Here is a 22,976-nt window from a genome sequence, read left to right as displayed (position 1 = left end):
TTTCTTTAACTCCACAGTTCCTACACTTGTCACTGTTACTTTTCCCCATGACATGCAGCGTACCATTCAATGCTGTGTGATTTATTCTGAGTCTAGCTATCATCATTTCCTCCCTTCTGTTTCTTTCTTTATAAATATTTGTTTGCTGGCACAACAGCAGACCAGCATTTATCTATCACCAGCTTATGTTAGAATTAAATATACAATGTATTCTGGTAACTATCAAAATAAAGACATTGTATAGTGTTCATAACAGTATTTTTATTTAATAAATTATACTTAATACAATAATATTACAAAAATAAACTACATCTAAATAAATATATCATCTAAAATAGATGCATTTGATTTAAAAATAACAAATATAATTCAAAATGTAAACAGCAACAAAGAAATTATAAACATTCTTTTTCTTTTTCTTGTTAATATCCATTATCTTCTCTGTTATGTATCTTCCGGTCTTTGCCAATCTGGCCAGCATTTCTTGGTCCTCCACGTCTTTCTCGTACAGCCACTGCTTGAAGCAAACTGAAAATAAGAAACAACAATGTTTTAACAAATCATATTAAATTATGTGATGATAGAACTGCAAACAGAATAGCTGAAACTTTAACAAAATAAATAACTCAGTTACCTCTAATCATTAACCCATGTTTGTATCATTGAGTTAACTCTGTGTGTTGCTGCTAGCATACATAATATATACCTGACGTGGAAACGTTATTCGTGGATGGGGCTACAGAGCTACTAGAAAGACAGTCGAACCCGGTGCATTCCTCCGTCTGAATGTGGTGCACTTTTGCTAAATGTTTAGACAAATAGCTTGTGTTACCGCCCTTACATGCTAAATTCTTATTGCACTTTTGGCAACGAGCATTTTCCACCTCAAGACCAAGCCCCCAGGAAGTGCGCCGAACTCTGAGGAAAATATTCGTTGTGTCCAAACGGCGGTACTACAATTTCCTTATCAGTCCGTGACGTCGACCGGCCCAGCAATACTTTTTCCCCTTGTCTAACATTGGGAAAGAGACGTCTGTAAATCGGTGGATAATTTTTTTTAAACTAAATAAACTACCCAGTATGAACTATTGTATAGCCCTAGAATCATTAAGTCCTTAAAGTTGTAAAATGCACTAAAAGCCGAATCTAGATTTATTCTCTCTCTCCATTCTTTCTAGTGAGCCGAGAGTGTGTGCTCGCGGGGCGGGGCTTAAGGGGCGCATGCTCTGTGAGCGCACATACGGGTTCTTCTGCTCTGACAGCCAGGCATGACGGGTAATCTGTGACGTTTCGCTCTCTCAAAAGTTGGGCCATTTTGACTTCATGCGCCTATGAGCAGCTCTCATAGGAAAGAACGAGACCCCTCCTCCGAAGCTGTATCCAGTTCTTATTATACATCCATGCTCAAGACGGGTAACATAACTACACTCGGGGCGCTTAGTTCTCTCCGCCATGTGTTTGTGTGCTGTTGGAGATTTGGAGGATGTTTAAAACCAACCTCGTCTCCGCGTGTTGTTTGATAAGCTGGGTAAATTCGTAAAAAGGAAGGGATTAAGAAACACCAGAATGCAAGTGAAACAATAATCTTGTTTTAATGATACAAGGTAACAATACAAATACAAAGGAATCACGAAGCACTCTGCAGAGTACTCCGGGCTCAGGTTCTACCACGTGTGAGACAGGTCTCAGGAACGGCCAGTCAAAAACAAGAGCGCGAACCAAAGGAAAACACAGGCTTTCATACTAAAACACAGGAGGAGGTGTGTGCGTGCTTTCCCCCAGAGGTCATCTTATTGGGAGAGACCAACACATGGCCTGTCGCACCCAATCAGTGCGACACAGCAGAAGAAACCCGGAAACAAAAAGTCTCTTTCAGTTTGACGAAGAACAGACACCTTTTGGTGTCTGGTACGAACCTGCTTTAAACAACAAGTTTCCTTATCTTATTTCACATCTTGCAGCCAGCACACACACATCCCCTTTATGGCCCTTTGTCCCTGAGTCCATCTTCCCCCCTCAGGTTACCACACACAAGTTAAAAGTATGTTTTAAGATATAGTTGTTATAGTTGGCTAAATATACGTAATACATGTAAATCACTTTCATATCAATAATAACGAGGAACACATTACCTATGCTCTTAAGCAGTATTAGAGATGCTTTTCAAATAGTCAAACTTCACACAGGCCTAATATAGAGAACACACTTATTTGTCCTACCGCCTTTCCATTTGTTTGAGCTATTGTTCACATCTTTACTTCAAATAAAAGGTTTCACATTGTATATTTCCAGCTTCCTTTACACATACTGTTATTATTAATACAAAGTAATTAACCACACACATCTATTTAAAACAAGTAGATTTCCCTGATAATTGACATGCTGAAAATCTCAAGAAGAATGTTCCCTCCCCCAGCTCTCTCGTCCCTGTCATAAAAGCTGCTTCCATTTCCTATAGAGTAATAAAACATGTTTAAGCTAATTTCTCCACAATGTTTGTAGCCATTTAGTACCCGCACATGAAAGAATAAAAACAGAGGTATAGTTGAACAGTAATCACGCAGCACATATATTTACTGCAATGAAAACACATACATTTGCCCTAAGCATGTTTAACCCACACTAGTAAAAGAGCGCACATCACACCAGTTTTAGCAGAACTACACTGGCTCCCAGTCAGTGTCAGGATACATTTTAAAATACTAGTCCTCACTTTTAGAGCTCTAAATAATCAAGCCCCTGCCTATATTTCTGAGCTGCTGAAACTTTATAATCCTGCACGTTCTCTTAGATCCTCTGACCAATGCCTGCTGGTCATTCCGCACACGCACTTTAAAACCAGAGGGGATCGAGCCTTTCAAGCAGTGGCCCCCAGACTGTGGAACGCGCTGCCACTTTCCTTGCGCACTTTAAACTCTGTGGAGCCTTTTAAAAAGCAGCTGAAAACCTTGTTGTTTAGACAGACTTTTAGTAAAGGTGAAGGTTCTTTTTGACAGTTTGTTTTAGGTTTTGATGTTGTGTTTTGATGTGTATATGTAGCTGTGTGTTCCTTGTTTTACACCATGTATTCTCCTTTTTATCGTGATCTCACTGTGAAGCACTTTGTGAATCCTTTCTGTGAAAAGTGCTATATAAATAAACTTTACTTACTTACTTACTTACTCTTCTTTTATGAGGGAAACATTCCAGAGTTTTGGAGCTATCCCCAAATTAGGATGTCCCCTGCTTGCATCCCTCTCTAAACACAAAGACTTCACCTCAATATATTGGGGAGGGAAAATATACTTTGTCCCTTCAAATTTAAACACACATGAATATATATAAGGTGACATTAAAATGAATATAACAGATTTAACTTTCCTGCCATAACACGTTACTTTAATACTTCAAATAATTCAAATAATCCTTCAGTGCGCACGCGTGTGTGTGTGTGTTGCATTCATGTAGCAGGTTGTGTGTGTAAACTGCCCCGCCCCCTCGCACACCGACCGGGGAGAGAGATCTCTCGTCTGGATTGGAAAGATCGAAAATAAATCAGACTCACTTTGTAGTCTTTTTGCATATTAGAAACGGAGTTGGCGACAGTAAGACTGCGATATAATGTTTATGTAGATATAATACATATGACATCTATTTTTGAAATGTCTCCAGTACCGATAAAAAGATTGATAACGTTGGACGTTAACGGTACCACGGTCTTTAATAATTCAGCCCCGGGGCCCCGTTAGATATAGGGACCCGGTACCCATCCCTAGTTTTAATTATTACATCATCAATATTACATTTCAGATAACCAAGTACTTGGTGTCTCACAAAGAGCAAGTGGCTAGTGCTGCTAAGAACATACCTGATGATGGTGATGATGGTGGCTCTTCGCTGCAGGATCTGGTTGATGTCCTCCTAGCAGAAGCGTTCTCGTCCATGATGGCGGCGTAGGCTCCTTTCCTCAGCAGGTCCTCGATCTCCTTCTTGGAGAACTGCTGGACCGGCCAAGGCGACGCAGAGAGACATTTACAAAAGTGGATTTAGAAAACTCTTTTCGAAAATAAACTAAGCGTACTGCAACAGCGACTGACCCAAAAATTACTTGGCATCTAGAAATATGACAGATTTTCTTTTTCTCACCCCGTTGTTGTTGCCTTCTTTGTTCCCACTCATGCTCTGCAGGACGGCACGGTCCAGCCCGAGCTTCAGACTAGCTTTATCCAGCATTTCCCTCTCATAGTTTCTAGTGATCAGACGGTACACCTTCACCGCCTTAGACTGGCCAAAACGATGACACCGAGCTTGAGCCTGAAATAAAAAATTTAAAGAGGGGTCAAAAGTGCATCATTTGCAGCTGCTGTTAATAATAATAATAATAATAATAATAATAATAATAATAAAGCATTTATTTTATAAGGCGCCTTTCAAGGCACTCAAGGTCGCCGTACAACAAGGTTAAAAACAATTTTTACAAACATAGTTAAAAGCAAAACACAGTTTAAAAACATAACTACTAAAAACATACAGCTTGCAGCACAGGTCAGCCATACGCTTGCCTGAACAGGTGGGTTTTGAGGTGAGTTTGGAAAGTGGTGATAGTGTCCATGTTTCTAATATCAGGGGGGAGGGAGTTCCAGAGGTGAGGTGCAGAGCGGCTGAAGGCTCTTGACCCCATGGTGGAGAGACGGGCTGGGAAAACTTTGAGAGTGATGGAGGAGGCAGACCTAAGAGACCGGGTGGGAATGTTGACATGGACAAGGTCAGACAGGTATGGGGGGGCGAGGTTATGAATGGCTTTGAAAGTATGAAAGAGGATCTTGTAGTCAATGCGGTGTTTAATGGGAAGCCAGTGGAGTTGGTGTAGTACAGGGGTGATGTGACTGATGACAGGGGTTCTGGTGATGATACGGGCAGCAGCGTTTTGGACCAGTTGGAGTTTGTGTAGGTGTTTGTGGGGGAGACCATAGAGAAGGGAATTGCAATAGTCCAAGCGGGAGGTGACGAGAGAGTGGACCAGGATAGCGGCACTGTGGGGAGTGAGTGAGGGGCGGAGGCGGTTGATGTTTCTGAGATGAAAATAGGCAGACCGGATGGTGTTGTTGATATGGGTGTGGAAGGAGAGGGTGCTGTCGAGGACGACACCCAGACTACCTGAGGGGAGGGGGAAACCGGGGAGTTGTCGATGGTGAGAGTAAAACTGGGTTGCTTGGTGAGTGTGAGTTTTGAACCAATGAGGACTACCTCAGTTTTATCACTGTTGAGTTTTAGGACATTTGAGGTGAACCAGGATTTGATTTCCTGTAAACAGGTACAGAGGGAGGGGGGTGGGAAGGTGGAAGAGGGTTTGGAGGAGACGTATAGCTGGGTGTCGTCCGCATAGCAGTGGAAATTGATGTTATGTTTACGGAAAATCTGTCCAAGGGGGAGGAGGTAGATGATGAAGAGGATGGGGCCAAGGACAGAGCCCTGGGGGACACCGGAGGAGATGAGGGAGGGATGGGATGTGAATGATTTTAACTGAATGAACTGAGTACGGCCGGAGAGATATGAGTGAAACCAGTCTAGGGGTGTGTCAGATAAGCCAATGGATGTAAGTCGGTCAAGGAGGGTGGAGTGGGAAATGGTGTCAAAGGCTGCACTTAAATCAAGGAGGATGAGGATGGATAATTGTCCAGAGTCAGCTGCTATCAGGAGGTCGTTTGTGATTTTAATGAGGGCTGTTTCTGTACTGTGACGGCGAAAACCGGACTGGAACTGTTCATAAAGGTTATTGTTGGTGAGGTGTGTCTGAATCTGTGATGCCACTGCTTTTTCTAGTATTTTAGCGAGAAAAGGTAGGTTGGAGATGGGGCGGAGGTTGTTGAAGATGTTGGGATCTAGACCAGGTTTCTTTAATAACGGTGTGACAGCTGCAGTTTTGAGGGCTGAGGGGACAGAACCAGAGGTGAGGGAGGAGTGAATAATGGCAGTTATCAGGGGCAGCAGTGAGGGGAGGGAGGCTATAACCAGGGAGGATGGGAGGGGGTCAAGTTGGCAGGTGGATGGCTTGGAATTCCGGATGATTTTGGATAAATCCGCAGCAGAGGGGAGTTCGAAGCAGGAGAGAGGTAGAGAGAGGGGGGGGTGGGGGACAAAAGGAGGTGGACAACTGGACGTGTGAGGGGTCAGTTGCTGGTGAATGGTGTCTATTTTTGTGTTAAAAAATGACATCAGGGAGTTGCAGTGGTCAGTGGAGTAAAAGTGTGGGGGGAGGGAATCAGGGGGGCGGAGTGATTTGTTGACCACTGAGTGCAGGGCCCTGGTGTTTCCAGCACCAGCAGTAATTTTTGCTGTAAAATATTGGGATTTGGCTGAGGAGAGGGCATCTTTGTATATGAGGATGTGGGTATGGTACATTTGTTTGTGTATGGTGAGTCCGGTTTTGCTGAAAAGCCTCTTCAGCTGACGACCTTCGGCTTTCAGCTGACGTAGGTGGGGGGTGAACCAGGGAGCAGAGTGGGGGAATGAAACAGTCTGGGATTTGAGGGGGGCAAGTGAATTTAACAGAGTCTGGAGACCATTGTTATACAAGAGAACCAGCTGTTCCGGGGTACATGGGGGGGTGATGGTGGGAAAACAGTCAATACCAGTTGTGAGGTCGGTTACATTGATGTTTTTGATATTACGGAAGGACATAGTGCGTGACAGTTTGATTTTGGACAGTGACAGACTTAAATTAAATGAAATGAGCATGTGGTCAGAGATGGGGAGACAGACAGCAGAACAGTTTAGGGGAGTGACACCAGCACAACAGACTATGTCCAGAATATGACCTTTCGAATGAGTAGGGAAGTCAACATGTTGTTGAAGACCAAAGCTGTCCAGGCATGAGATGAAGTCCTTAGTGAGAGAAAGATTAATTTTGTCCAAATGAATATTAGCATCACCTAACAGAATGATATTGGATGAGAGTGAACAAATGTGAGTGAGAAGTGTGGTGAATTCATCAGTGAAGTCCTTGTTAGGTTTGGGTGGGCGGTATATAATGACTAAAATAGTTGGAGTAGGTCCATTTAGTTGTATAGCCACGGACTCGAATGAGCGAGACACTGGCACGGTGACAGCTGAGACCTTCCAAGTCTCGCGGTGTAATATCGCGAGACCGCCTCCTCTGCCGGTGAGACGGGGTTGACAGGTGTAAACAAACCCAGGGGGAATTGACTCGTTTAACTGAGAATAATCATCAGGATGTTGCCATGTCTCCGTTAGACAAAGGAAGTCATACTTGCAGTCACGGAGGAGGTCCTGTAGAAGTAATCCCTTGCCAGTGAGGGAGCGGATGTTAAATAAGTCAAATTTGACGTCGGACTGCTGGTTGGAGAAGCCAACGTTAACCGACCTAGCCAGGCGAGTTAACGAGCTGTGATCCACCTTCCTACGGATGGTTCTCCGAGGGCGACGGCGGGTGGAAGACCAGATGGAGTTGATAGCAGTGGAGTCATCGATGTGGACACTTCGTCCGGCTCCGCGATGGGTGTACCTCCGATGAGGACGGCGGGCGATGTCCGGGAAGTAGTGCAGTACAGGCGGGGGATCAAGCCGGAGGAATCGAAACTGGAGGAGCTCCGTGCTCATATATTGGATCAGAGATGACGCTGGATAAATCACTATGGACAGGATAGTCCACAGGAGCACAGAGCTCACAGCGAGTTTGTAGATCCACATGATGCACGGGCAGATGTACGTTCACCGAACAGCAGTAGCAGTGGCCAGGTAACTCAGGTGAGTAGAACGCCAACACGCTAAATTTGAACAGTCTAGATCGTTTTGACAGTAGCCCAGAGTAGAGACCACCAGTATCCCGTTCGCCACAGATAGGTGATCTGCTGCAAGCTATACAGAGAATCGTAAAAACAATAAAAAAGGCAACCGGAGAGCAGCGGCAGCTAGTCGCGCCAGCGTACACATGGCAATATCCTCGGGGGAATCCTGTTCAACGTTTTTAAGCATTAAACGGGAAAATATACACTTAAAGACCCGAGGGAATAAACGGAAAGACTGTTGTTGTTGTAGCCCTATTGAACTATCTTTAGGATAGACGGAGCAGATATATATATCGTACCTGCAGGTCATTTTGAGGGTTCCAGTCAGAGTCGAATATCACACAGGTGTCCGCAGCAGTGAGGTTCACAAGTTCTTGATCAGGTGTTTCATGTGGGCTGGCATGATCCTTTATGCAGCGATAAATAAAGAAAACAAAGAAGACATTATTAATAATAGTAATGATGGAAACAACAATAATATTAGTATAACTATTTATATAGCACTTACACAATAATTGCAAAGTGATTCTCACAACAAAAATAAAGAACAAAACAATATCAACAATAAAAAAACTAATTATTATAGGAATGTTAAGATACAAAGAAATTATAAACATTCTAAGAGGCCGACTACAAAAGGGAGACTCAATGGCTCTTGATGACATCAATGAGCAGTCCCAATAGATGCTGTTGTATAAAAAGAAATATGTCCAGATTTCTTCTATTTAGTGTTGGATGATTTGTTGTATTGATTGCTGATGGATGTTAAGATATGTTTTACAATTATAACAAAAACACTACCTTCGGTCAAAAAATATATAGAACTGTGCTTACATTATAGGTCATGCTATTTAAAGCTAAAGAGTAAGAAACATTATGAAAGAATGTTGAACAAAGCTAATGTTATAAGTGTTTCACACGTGCTAACCGATGCTAACATTAGCGCTTCACTCTAGCGTTCACATTTCGGAGATACCTTTAAAATAAACTTACCACAAAGCCATCCAAGAGCACATCAGCAAGAAATATGGCGTCATTTTCTTCCAGTGGATTCATTGTGCAAATCAGAATGTATATGACGACTTTCCAATTGAACTGCTAATATCGCTTCTGAGACTTTCTGCCTATTTAAAGAACTTCCTAAAACAGGCTGAAACCAGTATTGTAGCATGCCCCGTCTCTCTGCCAATCACAGAGCTGCACAGTAATGCTGGCCGGTGTGCGCATAGATGTGTGGGACTGTGGTTGGGGGAGCAGAGGGGGAGGGCTGGAGAGTGCCGTTGACCCTGTTGTGTGACGTTAAACCTGCGACCTGTAACCTGTGACCTATGAACCTGTATGCTACCAAAGGAGCTATTAAACCTAAGAACTTGAGGCCTGTTTTCGACTCCTACTCCATTTCTCAATCACGAGGAAACTGGCTTCCAAGCCAATATTTCAAGGATACTACGTCATCGAGTGCCACCGAAGGACTGTTCCAATCTCCAGCATACTTGGAATTCCACCAAGGCCGCTGTTGTGGATATTTTAAACTCGTCAATACTGCAAAGATGTACAATGAGAGTAATCAATAATAAACTGGTGAAAGCAGGCAGCGTTGTCTTCTGGTTATTTATTTGAAGCTTCAAAGGTACATGTCTCACAGAGTACAGAGTAGTCTGCAGGAGTGTGCACACAGGGTATAATGTGTGTGTGTGTTTTATAGAGGACTGTTGCTGTGCAGGAAGTGTTAGAAATTAAAATCAATGTTTTGATGGTATAATGTAGCTTAAACATACCGTCAGTTCAAACGCTCTTTTATACTGAAAAACCAGAAATTCTTGTGCACAAGCAGTTAAGCTTTTATTCTGAAAATCCTTCATCTACGGTTAGCATGTAGCATGTGGCTAATATACGATTTCCTAAAGAGGTGAACTGAGGAGCGAAATGACTTGGTGTGGTGAAAACCGAAACCTACTGATTTAACACTACAACGATAGATGTCGAGATACTACCATGTTGAATATTAAATGAAAGTACAGTTTATTTGAATACATTATTGTTTACAGACGAGAGTAGCATGTGACAACATCCGGAATGACCGGCAACCAAACGAGCCGAGAAGTATTGTTTAGAGTATTGATTACAGCGTTTAGAATGTGTTAAATGAAAAGTGATGAAAGAGAATATGAGGAGAAACGGCGTGTTAAGCATATATTGAATGTGAAAAGAACCTATCCTCTGTTTAAATGCAATAACGGACATTGGAGACGAGGTGAGCCGGCTGGCGGGGAGGAGCCAGCAGAGGATATATATAGCAGCGCCGGAGGAGAGATCCGCTGTCTTCTTCTTGCTCAGGAGAACCGGATCACAGCTGTTTGTCTGACGGAACAATATTCTGTCTGTAACACAACCGCGCCTTTTTTAATTAAAGTATCCCATTTGAATCTTTTCAGAGACTCCATTTAGTCTCATTTTAAAGCTTCTCTCCTGGACGCGAGAATAAAGAACACATTTAACAATTGGCGAGCTAGCCCAGGATCTCGCAAAACCGGGAGAGACTACAGCAGGCTGCTTGCTGGACCCGCTGGCATCCGTTCAGCACACAGAGAGCTCAAATCAACTAGGTATGGAGAAACCTGTTATATCGAATTCTTCAATAGTTAATGTAGGACAATGTTAGTTCTGTGTGTTTGACGGCGGCCAGCGGATCCTGAAAATAGCTGTGCAATTTAAGTTAAAACAAGCCTAAATTGATAAATATTGGTAGCATTACCACGTGGCGTTGCTTTGTTACAGGCAGGGTGAGTTCAATTTCTTTTTTTCTATTTAACCCTGCATGCTATTCGTTTGTCTGTTAGTACATGTCGGCTAGAGGCCAATCACTATATGTGTCTTTTGTGGCGTTTTACGTTTTACGTGAATGGTTTTAGGCCATTAAGCAGTCGGGACTGCTTGAGGCAAAGACACAGCCAAAGTTTGAAGCTAAGGTTATTGGAGTGAGTGTTTTGTGTAACAACAGCGTGAGGCTGTTTTAAAAAAGTCCTATTTCAAGGGAAAGGCCTGAGTAGTTTGAAGCTCTCAGTGGTTACACCATTCTGTTTTTCAAGACATTGCGTTGTGGATTACGGCAGGAAGTGCGACATTCGTGCGTTAGATAGACGATATTCTTCTAATTGTGTTTGCTTAGCGTCCTATTTGTCCCATAAATAGCGTGTTTAAACAGAAGAAATGACCATACTGGCTCTTAAAGTCAAAACATTTACGTACATGGGTAGAGGGCTATGACGTAAGGGTATGAGGCCCATTTATCATTGTAAACTAAATAGAAATGTTATTTTAAACTACAGTGTTGTGTGTTGAATTTACTAGACAAAATATCACCTCACCAATTTCAACTCCAGGTGTTTTCTCAAATCCCTTTGTTCTTCAGGTCAAAGGTTGGAAAACCAGTTGCCATCTTGTCTTGACCTCATGTTCACGGTGAGCCACACGGCAGTCACCATTTCATGAAATGCTAATTGAAGTACTCTGTTTGCTTTAACACACTGAGGGTAGGCATTCCATCTTCTAAAGAACATCATACTTCTTGTTAGAGTTAGAACTATTGGAAGTACTTCTACTGGTAAATGTGTATTGGCGGTTTTGTGAATATTCTTCTTTGCAAATGTGTTTTGGCGCTTATGTGCTCTGTTGTTTAACCATAGTGTAAATTCCTATTTTAAAGATATTTTTGAGGAAACTAAGTTTCTCCTTTGTTAAAAACGAGTCAGTTTTGAAACAGCTATTCCCTAGTGGATTAAGCTGGAATTTAAAATAGCGCACTCTGGTGGTAGTACAGAATTATTACCCAAATAGCGGAAACACCATAGCATTGTGAATATTCTTCTTTGCAAATGTGTTTTGGCGGTTATGTGTTGTGGTGTTTAACCATAGTGTAAATTCCTATTTTAAAGATATTTTTGAGGAAACTAAGTTTCTCCTGTGTTAAAAACGAGTCAGTTTTGAAACAGCTATTCCCTAGTGGATTAAGCTGGAATTTAAAATAGCGCACTCTGGTGGTAGTACAGAATTATTACCCAAATAGCGGAAACACCATAACATTGTGATTTTGAACCAAATTCATATTTCAAAGTCAAAACCATACACGGTACAACTTTATTTTAACATTTCATATTTTAATTTTGCATATTTTTTATATATTAATTAACTTTATTAATATTTTACCTTAAACTTAAAAAAAAAAATAAAAAAAATCTATAAAAATAATAAAACTTTGAGCAAAAAAAAAAAAAAATTTAAAGTTCGGACGAACAGCAACGAAGGTGCTAGTCAGAAGATTAGTGCTTCATCTTTGATAGGTTAATACATAATTAGAGAACATGTCACCAAAACAAACTAAGTTGAGACTAGACGCAGGGCCAGGCTCAACTGCAGATATCAAGGAAAGGGTAAAAATCAGATCAGATGCCATAACAGCTCCAAATCTTAGACAAAAAACATGGAACCACATGGAGAAACTGTTGGAACAATGGCAAACAAGAGGACTGTATCCAGCTGATGATCAACCAGCACACATTGGAGAAATATTATTTTATCATATGTTAGTTCAGCAGTGTCAACCAATCCTCTAATCCTAGAATTATTGAGACGCATTAGCGACACCAGGGGTATTGTTTTTCGCAGCAACGATGATGCATAATACCATGACAAAAGCCATTATTGAAACAAGTAAACTATTAGAAGTGCTAATTGCTGATTTTTTTATAGTGAATATGCATTTATACCATCAGAAAACCATAAATCATACGATATTTTTGTACCCCTTGTGGGTACACGGAGAAGTTATATTTCTTTAATGCAACGTTATGGGTTTTACATGTCCTGTTCAGAATAGGGTAATCATTGCAATATTAATTGAGCATTTTATGCTCAAAGGAGGGAGTGTCATGATTATACAGAGATGTTGATTTCAGTGACGTTGTAGTTAATAAATAATAACATGTAGTCAACAAGAGGTATGCCGAAGCTCGGGCCTTCTCCAAGGAGGGAGTGGTCCAGTTTGAGATATTAGACAAATAGAAGTGGATGAATATGTCAGAACTCTGAGTAATATTATGCAAGTTTTGTCTACACAGCAGGCTAGGAAAACTACAGAGATACCAGACGAGACACCAGAAGAGACTCCTGTTAGGCCAGGTGATTGGGTGAGGGTGAAAGTTCACAAAAGACAGTGGGCTGATCCCCGGTGGACGGAAGCGTGAAAGGTTGTAACAAACTTCACACGCGCTCCGGTTTAAAGGTAAAGAAAAAGGAGCAAATTGACACCACCTCACACATTGTCACCCTTCACTGGCAACTTCCAGAACATTATTGGGAGTTAGGACTGATTTGGCAGAGCTGGAACAAAACAATAAATAGAAATAAGATAAAGATAGAAACAGCTCAAAAGACAAATTGTCTATAGATTTTTATAGATTGTACATTAATGTGAATACCTATTTTTGTTTTACATCTGTAAAAAGAGTCCAATTTGTTATGTTATTTTTGTACTCATTATTTAAATTCTGTAACGGACACAACCAGGTTTAAAATAGAGATGATGAGAACAAAGCCAAACCAATTGTGGGGTCCCCTAGGGATAAGAGTCAGAATAGCATTGTTGATTGTGCTCATTACACTTGGCACCTTTCTGGTTGGAAGGGGAGTACAATATTATGTAAGACATGGATCCATTAGTTCACTCATAGAATGCCCACATCACTAACAAGACTCCAGCTGTGTTTCAGAGACTTTCACTTATCCCCAGAGCCAAAAGATCAGCTGAGCAACAAGAGGAGGAGTTAGAAATACTCGGTCCCAAACAAGAGGCGGTTATAATCAAGATGATTCACCCCCTTATATGCAGTTCTTGTATCAAATGATGAGATGGGTTTAAGTGATTGGGATATGTAAGTGATGGGGATTTACAGATTAGGGGAATCTCTAAATACACTGGATCCATGTTTTAGTCCGTACCAGAAACACCCCCTGTTAAGCTATGAACAACCGATCGGTGACCTGAGCACAATTATTGAAAATGATTGTTAGACACAGGCTACTAACCCACAAGTACAGCTTTGTACGTACAAACTCTATGAACAAGATTCCCCAGCAGATAGTGGCGACATTGCAGATATGTCCAGTCACCAAAGTTACTACGGTTCTAAATAACAGTGAGATTTAAAGTGATGGAGAAAATATTGAGACGTTCTTTTATAGTGTGCGAAATATGTGGTGCTTGAAACATCTAGGTATTTAAATTTATAGAAGAAAATGGTTTCCTGAAAGAGTTAATTGGAATAAACATGTTACAGTGGGTGAAGGCAATGTTTAGGGATATTGTAAAATTATTAGTAGACATGAATTGTGTTTAGATGGCATTTAACAACTAAGATGGATAGTAAGATTAGGAAAATAGAGTGGAAAAGGTTGGATTTATTTTACCTCAGTGTGTTAGAATTTAACTATACGTAATGCCTCCCGAGATCTCTCTCTCTCTCTCTCCGCCTGTCAGAACGCTACGACCCCATCGTCCAAGCAGACAAAAGACCTCACCACGGAAGACTCCTCCTCCTCCATAGAACAGACAGAGAACCAGAGCTGAACCAACAACTCCAACGCTGCATCCAGAACCATCTCCACCTGAGGCACCAAGAACCAAAACCAGGTGACATAAAAAGGCACACTCTCATCGGTCCCCCACAGGACATGAAGTTCCAAGCTGAGCCACAAGATTTGGGCACAAGAGCAGAGTGTGGGACATGAGAGCGGAATACGCCCTCCATGCAACAAAGTAGAGACTGTAAAGGAGGAGATGAAAAGCAAAGCAGATGGGACACTGAAGAGAGTTACAGCGGAAGGATCCAAGAGCAGATGGACTGAGGAGAAGGTGGACGGAGGAGAGGAAAGAACGGAGGAGTTGGCATGGTCCGGCAGAATGTGAGGGGGTCGTGGCTTGACAACCAGAGGGGGAGAGAAGGAAAACGGGAGTGAGTGAGTTTACACATAAACACACTTATTCACCAATGAGAAATACGTAAAGAAAAAGATTTATCAGCCATGAATTAATAAATTGGTGAATTTATAAAGAAAAAAGAGGAAACTATTAAATAACCCTAAAAACACACTGAGGGTAGAACATATTATTCAATCTTTTCATCATATGAACAAATTATTCTTTAAGAGTTTTTTTATTCATGTGTGAATTTGGGGAAGATTGAACTTGTTACAGTATAGACCTACAGTTTAAAGGAATGGTTTTAGTAACCACTCTATAAAAGCAGACAAATCTTTATTTGTATGGAAAATGTTAAAGGTAGAGCTAGTACCAAGCCAAAGATGGTGTTCCAATCTAGAGTATTGATTTCTCCATTGTAGCATGGTTATTACCTCAGGAGGGAAGATTAAGGTGGAAATAACATTTGTTTTTCGTCCAAGATGTAGAGTTTTAAAATGACACTGGGCAAAGAGCGAAAGCAAAGTTTAATTTAAAAAAAAAACTAATGTAGTTGGGAGTAATACATGCGGGGCCTTGGATCACTCATTGTGATGGTACATATTTGTTACAACAAACATCGTTTAGGGAGAAGGGGTCGCTCAACCCACCCTGCAGATGTTTTAAATCTTACTTGCAGCTTCAGAGGGAGCGCACGGCACCAGAGTATGAGTTTTAAAAGACAAGCGCCACCAGCTCCTAAAGGCAGAGCTGCCAACATACACGATTTTGGCGTAGCAGATACGATTTCCAGGCCCTAATTACGCCGCTACGCTTGACTTGAATATCCTACGCATTACCTAACAAATCGAAAAATGAATCGGTGAGCTGGCAGCCTCGTGCATGTGTTGACATCCAACCAGCACTAAAGCTCACATATAAGCCGTTTTATGATTCGTCCCTTGCGTTGGCAAAGAGCCAATAGGATCGGCTGTACTTCTTTTTTGTAATGCCCTCACTACTGTTACCAGGATGCTATGCTGTTTTGGCTCCCGCTGTTGATGAAGAATTCTATTCATGTAGACCAGTGCCGTGCGGTGAGGTTCGTAGCTGGCTTTCAGAGTCAGATAGGCCTATGTGAAAAATATGTGAAGTCAATAGAGTATATTAAAACATACCCGTACTTTTTGGACTATAAGCCGCGCCTTTTTTCCCATTTTTCGACGCTGCGGCTTATGTAACGGTGCGGCTAATCTATGGATTTTTACAGCTAACGGCCAACACCTTTAACTCTATGGGCTCTATGGCCGGTCCGCGGACCCCCACCTTTAAGCGGCGGGTTCCAGCAGGAAAAGCTGGAGGTCGGAAAAGAGTGAGACAGGTAGCGCGCAAAAGTAAAAGTGGAACCGAGAGTGGTACGAGAGACAGAACGAGAGCAAGACAGACAGACATTACGAGAGCGAGACAGTTTGTCCCCGTACCACTGGTTGAAAACCGCTGCTCTAGATCACTGCCGGTACGTGCGCTGGGAGCGCACCGTTTAATTTTGAAAGTTGAAAAGTTTGTGTGTCTGAAACACTATGTGATACAGTACAGTTTACACAGCACAGTACATGTTCTGTAGCTACTATTGCAATAAATGCTAACACTTGAATACGTTATGCAAATATGCAACTTGTTTGTTGAAATGTTAATAAATGGGAGCTTCCTCAAACAGCCATCTCTTTCCCGACAATCCCCTCTGTGCACGAACCCTTACATATGGTAATTAAACATTAAAACACCTGCGGCAGATTCATCGGGGTAAATCATTATGGTTACATACTGTTACATATATATATCGGGGTAAAACCATCAAGCATCTTTGTAACAGAGCAGGGAGGCATTATACAGGAGGGGATATTTCCTCACTAGCATCTTTGTTACAGAGCAGGGAGGCATTATACAGGAGGTGCTAATTTCTCACTAGCTCCGCTAGCCTTTCTCTTAAATTCAACGGCGCGTGCCGTCTAACATAGACAATCACACTGTGACTGGTCGATCGAGTTATCTTCTGTCCCGTCGTATGAAACAAGCATTTTAGCTCAAGCAATGATCTCAGTAAATCGGGACGTGAAGTGATTAATGGAGTCTAGTGTCCAGGCTTTCGCACGCCCTCCTCATTGAGACAGAGATAGCCTACTGTTTGCCTCCCCTCTGCTTTTTCACCGCGGGTTTATGTCAGATCAGCAAGACTACAACACATAGGCCTACCTAAAATACATTACCTACTCAATGGATAGAAAGGACATAATACGAGTGTCTACAAACATTTCACAGACAATGAGAGAAAAAGGCATGCGTTTAATCCAGTTTGTGAGGGATTGCTCAATCTGACGTGAGGCGCCGCTCTTTGCTGCCTTACCCCGCTTGTCTCCTCTCTGTTTGAACCATAGACTGGTTTGAACAGGTCACGAGCAAATTCAGCTATTTTGGTTATAAAATTATTTAAGATAATTGGAATCATACAAAAATTACATTTATAGCACAGATAAGTAGAAAATATTAATATCTGTTTTATTTCATTATATAATTTAACATATGTGTTGTGTTTTTATTATCTTAATTTCTAATGGACCAATGATAATTCGTGAATACACTATGCCCGCGAAATCGCGGAGCGAGCTGTCAGTTGAAGTCTATCAAAAATGGATGGTGAACGTACTTGTCCTCCGCCGAAAAAGCGGCGAATTTCTGAACAGCGCTTCAAGCTAGAATATAACGCAGAATGGCCGACCATCACCCGGTCGAAGCTGGACGACTTCCACGCTTACTGTATGTTGTGTAAGGCAGATTTTAGCGTGAGGCATGGGGGCCGACACGACGTTGAAAAGCACACCAGGACTGCTAAACACACGTCATACAAGGCGGCAGTGGAAGCTACAAGGCCCATCGCGGGCTTCTTTACGGTTGACAGTGACACCAGTGTCATAAATGCCGAAGTGCTCGCTGTGGACTTTCTGGTGGAACACAACATCCCGATCGCGGTGGCCGACCACATCGGGCCACTGGTGAAAAAGATGTTTCCGGACTCGAAAATCGCTGGTAAGGCTCAAATGACAAATAGCCTCAATTCATCTCAAGCATTCATAGGCATAGATTTATATCTGTATACTGTCACAATACACTCTACAATCTGTACAGACTAGCCTATATAAAACAGTTACAGTACTGCCCTGGTTGATAATCTGATTTAAATCTTGCAAATTAATGATTGCTAATTTATACTGATACTGTATCATTCTGATAAACATTTTTCATTTTATGTAAAAGTGAAAAAAAAATAGCCTAGGCCAACTTACTCTACAGAGGATTAATATCATGATTGTAATTCTGCAATTCTGTGTAATCTAGAGTATAATCATGATAATACAATTCAATATTTTTGTGATTGCAATTGCAGGAAAGTATGGGTCTGGTCGCACAAAGAGCAGCGCCATTGTTGGAGCCCTTGCCAAGGAGGATGCGTCTGTGATCACGGAGGCAATGAGGACAGCTCCATACTCCCTAGCCACGGATGGGAGCACTGACTATGGAGACTGTAAGCTGTATCCTCTTGTTGTGAAGTACTTTGATCGAGGACTTGGGCGTGTTCTGACAGTACTGCTATCTTTGCCAGAGTGTCATGAGGCATCTACTGGGCAGAACATATTCAAACTCATTGACAATGAACTTGAGAAACGTAGCATATCCTGGGACAACTGCATGAGTTTTGGGGCAGATAATGCCATGGTGATGCAGGGACTCAAAGCTGGCACGGCAGGCTACATCAACAAAAAAAACAGTGCAGTATATGTGCTGGGATGCCCGTGCCATCTAATTCATCTAGCTGCAGAAAAAGCTGCTGCTCAGCTTCCAGTGTCCATTGAAGAGCTGCTGGTGGACATATACTTCTACCTAGACAAATCCAGCAAGAGGAAACAGGGACTGAAGAAATTTCAGGATCTGTGTGGAGTGGAAATGAGAAAGATTGTTAAACATGTAAGTACGAGGTGGCTCTCTTTAGATAAATGCATCGCCAGGTTGTTGCAGCAGTGGCCTGCATTGCTGCAATACTTTGAGTCAGAACAGTCTGGGCACAGCAGCAAGAACAAATCCACGCAGAGCAGCAGCAAGGACAAGACCACGCAGAGCAGCAGCAAGGACAAGACCACTCACAGTGTTAGCAAGGACAAGTCCACGCAGAGCAGCAGCAAGGACAAGTCCACCCACAGTGTTAGCAAGGACACATCAACCCACAGTAACGGCAGCAAGGACAATTCTCAGTTTGATTTGGCAGGCTATCTCTTTCGCCAACAAAACCTAGCCAAATTCAGTCAGGGAAAGAAAACACCAGCAGCTGCAACCACACAGCCCAAGACTGCAACGGCAAAGCCCAACACATCTAGCGCTGCACCCACTCGGCCCAAGACATCTAGCACTGCACCCACTCAGCCCAAGACATCTAGCACTGCACCCACTCAGCCCAAGACATCTAGCACTGCACCCACTCAGCCCAAGACATCTAGCACTGCACCCACTCAGCCCAAGACATCTAGCACTGCACCCACTCAGCCCAAGACAGGGGCACAACAGAGAGTGCAGAGGGCATGTCAACATCTGCAGGACCCAACATTCCATCTTTACTGCTACTTTCTGAGTGCGGTCCTGCCGATATTTGATGAGGCCAACACTCTGCTGCAGCTAGACAAACCCTGCATACAAGTACTACACAGGACTTTGACCACACAGCTGAAGAATCTCTTGAACCGATTTGTGAAGCCTCAGGTGATTAATGCAGCTGCTAAGGTTCACCAGGTACCATTTAGGGAACCAAGCAACCAGAAGAGCAATGAGACCTTGTTCATTGGGCAAAACACCAGAGACTTCATAGCAGATCACCCTGAGCTTGAGGAGCTGCAGCTGGCCCAGGTCTTCAGCGCTGTGCGGGCATTCTACATGAAGGCTGTTGAGTACATGGTGAAGAAGTTTCCCTATGATGACCCAGTGTTACGGAATGCTTCTGTGGCTGACATGTCTGCACGGGACAGCGCAGAGTTCAATTCTGTGAGGTACTTCACAGGCAGATTCCCCTGCTTGAAGATGAATGCTGAGGAGATGGACAAGCTTGAGGGTCAATTCATGACCTACCAAACCGATGCTCTGCCAGAAAGCATCACCAGCTGTGACAGACCAGACACACAGTGGCACCTGATGAGTCAGCTGAAGGATGGAAATGGCCATCTCAAGTACCCTTTACTCTGCAAGGTAATGCTGGCTATCCTCTGCATCTTCCATTCCAATGCAGACTGCGAACGCATCTTCAGTCTTGTCACAAAAAACAGAACGGAGTTCAGACCTAGTATGGGAATGGAGACCCTGAGTAACCTCATTACCCACAAACAATTCATGGTGGCAAAGGGGTCTGTCTGCTACAAGCAGGCGTACTCCAAGACAACTCTTGCCAAGGCCAAGTCAGCAACCTATGACCATCTAAAGTGAGAGGTTGATCAGATGGTCATGTCACAGCCAAAGGTTCCCTTGAGTTGAACTCTGTTCTAAAAAAGGCTGTGTACAGGTTTTTCATGTGTTATTGTTCAGTATTGTTTCATGATGAATTCTGTTCGGTTAATAAAAATATTTTTTTGTGTATGTTGGTGTTTAATTGTGTGCAACAGTACAGGGAAAAGGAGAAATTATACACAAAAAATTTACTTTGCAGAAAAACATGTCCTAATATGACCTAGATTGCATCTCAGAGCATGTAAAGTCTCTGGCTTCTGATAAGATAAGATAAGATAACTTTTATTAATCCTGTAAGGGAATTGCACATGTTATAGCAGCAGGGTGATAGGAAAAGGAATAGGGAACTATATATACATACAATTTACAGTAAAATAGAAACAGTTGAATACAAAAGATAAATAGAAATAAGTAAAGTAAAAATGAAATAAGGGGGCATTCTGGGGGCTTCGGCGGACCTCGGACCCCCCGCCGGAAAAAAAATTGCCTTCCTCCGCTCGGCATGCTACTACTTTCTATAACACAATGTTGGCAGCTCTGTAAAGGTCATCCATTCACCAGATGACCTGACATTTAGAGATGTTATTTAAAGGAGAAACATATCTGCCATAGGTGTAAATTCCTGAATTAAACTACAAACCATTAATGAAATGACTTCTGTTTTTAAAATCCTTGTTAAAGGAGGGAGTAATTATCACATGCTCGGGCACCCAAGGTTCCACACACTGTAAAAGGGGTTAGCATAGTTATTTAAGTAGACCATAATTGAAAATAAATTAGTATAATGAGTTATTGATATTCCACCGGTTTTCACACCATTTCAGGGACTTTATCACTGCATTAGAACAGACCACCCAAAGGTACTGAGTAGGAACTTTTAAGTGATGAAACTCTACAACTGTTGTAACTGACCAAAATCTTCTCCCAGAAATGACTGTCTAGAATGCCGTACCCCAGAGTAGAACGCACAACGGCCCCTTCTAGAGAACATATTACTTTCATACCTTAAATGGTATGAAAGGAGGGAGGGTACATTTCTCAGGAGGAGACAGTTACAAATGCTAGCAGAACAAGACGACCCATCCCGTATACAGATGTGGATGACAATGATGAGTTAGTTTAAATGATATGGATGTTCGGAGATTAGATTGATCAATGAATGTCCAGCCGATGTGATTCTTTAAATGATGAAATCATGTGAAGAAGTGAGCAAAATTAAAATGGAGTGAATCCATTTCAATTTACTTCATACTATTCCAAGATAGTATATTTTTATTATTCCAATTAATTTTACACTATTCTAAGATGGTCCATTTTATTTGACTTTATTATTTTATACTATTCTAATATGGTAGATTTCATGTTGTATAAATCATTGCTATTCTAAAATGGTTTGTTTCTTTTCACTTTGTAAAAACAAGTGCCTTAACACTGAGCGTGGTATGAGAACGGTTTCTGTGAAAGGAGGGAGGAAGAAATGTTCTGATGCCAAGCCATTGCTGCTATTTTGAAGAATGATATTGAATGTAAACACTAGAAGTTATGCACAAGGGAAAACTTTTATGTTTGAACACAGACAAGAATTTATTTTGTATTTTTGTAAAGCCGGCTGTGAAACCATTCCATTTGATTGTATGTTTGTTAATATGAGATATGTAATATGCAAAGTTCAGATGAAGAACTCATTGATTTCAGTATTATACACACCTTTTAGGTGTGTAAGGAGGGACTGTTAGAAATTAAAATCAATGTTTTGATGGTATAATGTAGCTTAAACATACCGTCATTTCAAACGCTCTTTTATACTGAAAAACCAGAAATTCTTGTGCACAAGCAGTTAAGCTTTTATTCTGAAAATCCTTCATCTACGGTTAGCATTTAGCATGTGGCTAATATACGATTTCCTAAAGAGGTGAACTGAGGAGCGAAATGACTTGGTGTGGTGAAAACCGAAACCTACTGATTTAACACTACAACGATAGATGTCGAGATACTACCATGTTGAATATTAAATGAAAGTACAGTTTATTTGAATACATTATTGTTTACAGACGAGAGTAGCATGTGACAACATCCGGAATGACCGGCAACCAAACGAGCCGAGAAGTATTGTTTAGAGTATTGATTACAGCGTTTAGAATGTGTTAAATGAAAAGTGATGAAAGAGAATATGAGGAGAAACGGCGTGTTAAGCATATATTGAATGTGAAAAGAACCTATCCTCTGTTTAAATGCAATAACGGACATTGGAGACGAGGTGAGCCGGCTGGCGGGGAGGAGCCAGCAGAGGATATATATAGCAGCGCCGGAGGAGAGATCCGCTGTCTTCTTCTTGCTCAGGAGAACCGGATCACAGCTGTTTGTCTGACGGAACAATATTCTGTCTGTAACACAACCGCGCCTTTTTTAATTAAAGTATCCCATTTGAATCTTTTCAGAGACTCCATTTAGTCTCATTTTAAAGCTTCTCTCCTGGACGCGAGAATAAAGAACACATTTAACAGAAGTAAAAAAGATAAGACTTTCTTTAGAAAACTGTTATCTTACAATGCTCTCATAGGGAGGGCCGCATCCTCCAGGTACGACCTTGGCGGGATGCTACCGTGTGGTACAACAGGTCGAGTTGACCAAACAATTTCTAAGCATAATATAATCATTTGGTTTTACCATATAAAGTAACATAAGAAATTGCC

General features: G+C 41.8%; 2 protein-coding genes across 3 annotated transcripts; one reads left to right on the top strand and one right to left on the bottom strand.

Annotated features, from left to right (window-relative positions):
* Positions 1–267: 267 nt before the first annotated feature.
* On the bottom strand, positions 268–9,042 carry LOC307028953 (uncharacterized protein). 2 transcript variants are annotated; one of them, XM_079664373.1, is made up of 5 exons: positions 8,781–9,042; positions 8,087–8,194; positions 4,126–4,293; positions 3,848–3,977; positions 268–528 (listed from the first exon to the last, which is right to left on the bottom strand). In XM_079664373.1, the coding sequence occupies exons 1-5, from the start codon at positions 8,841–8,843 to the stop codon at positions 350–352; spliced, it is 648 nt and encodes a 215-aa protein (XP_079520499.1). In that variant the 5' UTR covers positions 8,844–9,042; the 3' UTR covers positions 268–349. The 2 variants fall into 2 exon arrangements, with proteins under 2 accessions (XP_079520499.1, XP_079520498.1); XM_079664372.1 differs by having other exon boundaries at positions 270–528; positions 3,848–3,980.
* A 475-nt stretch (positions 9,043–9,517) lies between these two features.
* On the top strand, positions 9,518–20,412 carry LOC307028729 (uncharacterized protein). The gene is made up of 3 exons (XM_079663996.1): positions 9,518–13,068; positions 14,323–17,826; positions 18,185–20,412. The coding sequence occupies exons 2-3, from the start codon at positions 17,430–17,432 to the stop codon at positions 20,260–20,262; spliced, it is 2,475 nt and encodes an 824-aa protein (XP_079520122.1). The 5' UTR covers positions 9,518–13,068; positions 14,323–17,429; the 3' UTR covers positions 20,263–20,412.
* Positions 20,413–22,976: the final 2,564 nt, after the last annotated feature.

The sequence above is a fragment of the Notothenia rossii genome, assembly GCF_949606895.1.
Source record: "Notothenia rossii genome assembly, chromosome: 2".
Taxonomy (NCBI): domain Eukaryota; kingdom Metazoa; phylum Chordata; class Actinopteri; order Perciformes; family Nototheniidae; genus Notothenia; species Notothenia rossii.
The sequence above is the reverse complement of the archived record's forward strand: the minus strand, read 5'-3'. Positions and strand labels throughout refer to the sequence as shown.

What these genes read in the sequence shown, in the direction of transcription:
- LOC307028729 (XM_079663996.1), top strand. Translation starts at nt 17,430, where the DNA reads ATGGATGGTGAACGTACTTGTCCTCCGCCGAAAAAGCGGCGAATTTCT. An exon ending in TCCGGACTCGAAAATCGCTG is followed by an intron (nt 17,827 to 18,184) that starts GTAAGGCTCAAA and finishes TTGCAATTGCAG; the next exon opens with GAAAGTATGGGTCTGGTCGC.
- LOC307028953 (XM_079664372.1), bottom strand. Translation starts at nt 8,843, where the DNA reads ATGAATCCACTGGAAGAAAATGACGCCATATTTCTTGCTGATGTGCTC. An exon ending in TGCTCTTGGATGGCTTTGTG is followed by an intron (nt 8,195 to 8,780) that starts GTAAGTTTATTT and finishes CGCTGCATAAAG; the next exon opens with GATCATGCCAGCCCACATGA. An exon ending in AAGAAGGCAACAACAACGGG is followed by an intron (nt 3,981 to 4,125) that starts GTGAGAAAAAGA and finishes TGGCCGGTCCAG; the next exon opens with CAGTTCTCCAAGAAGGAGAT.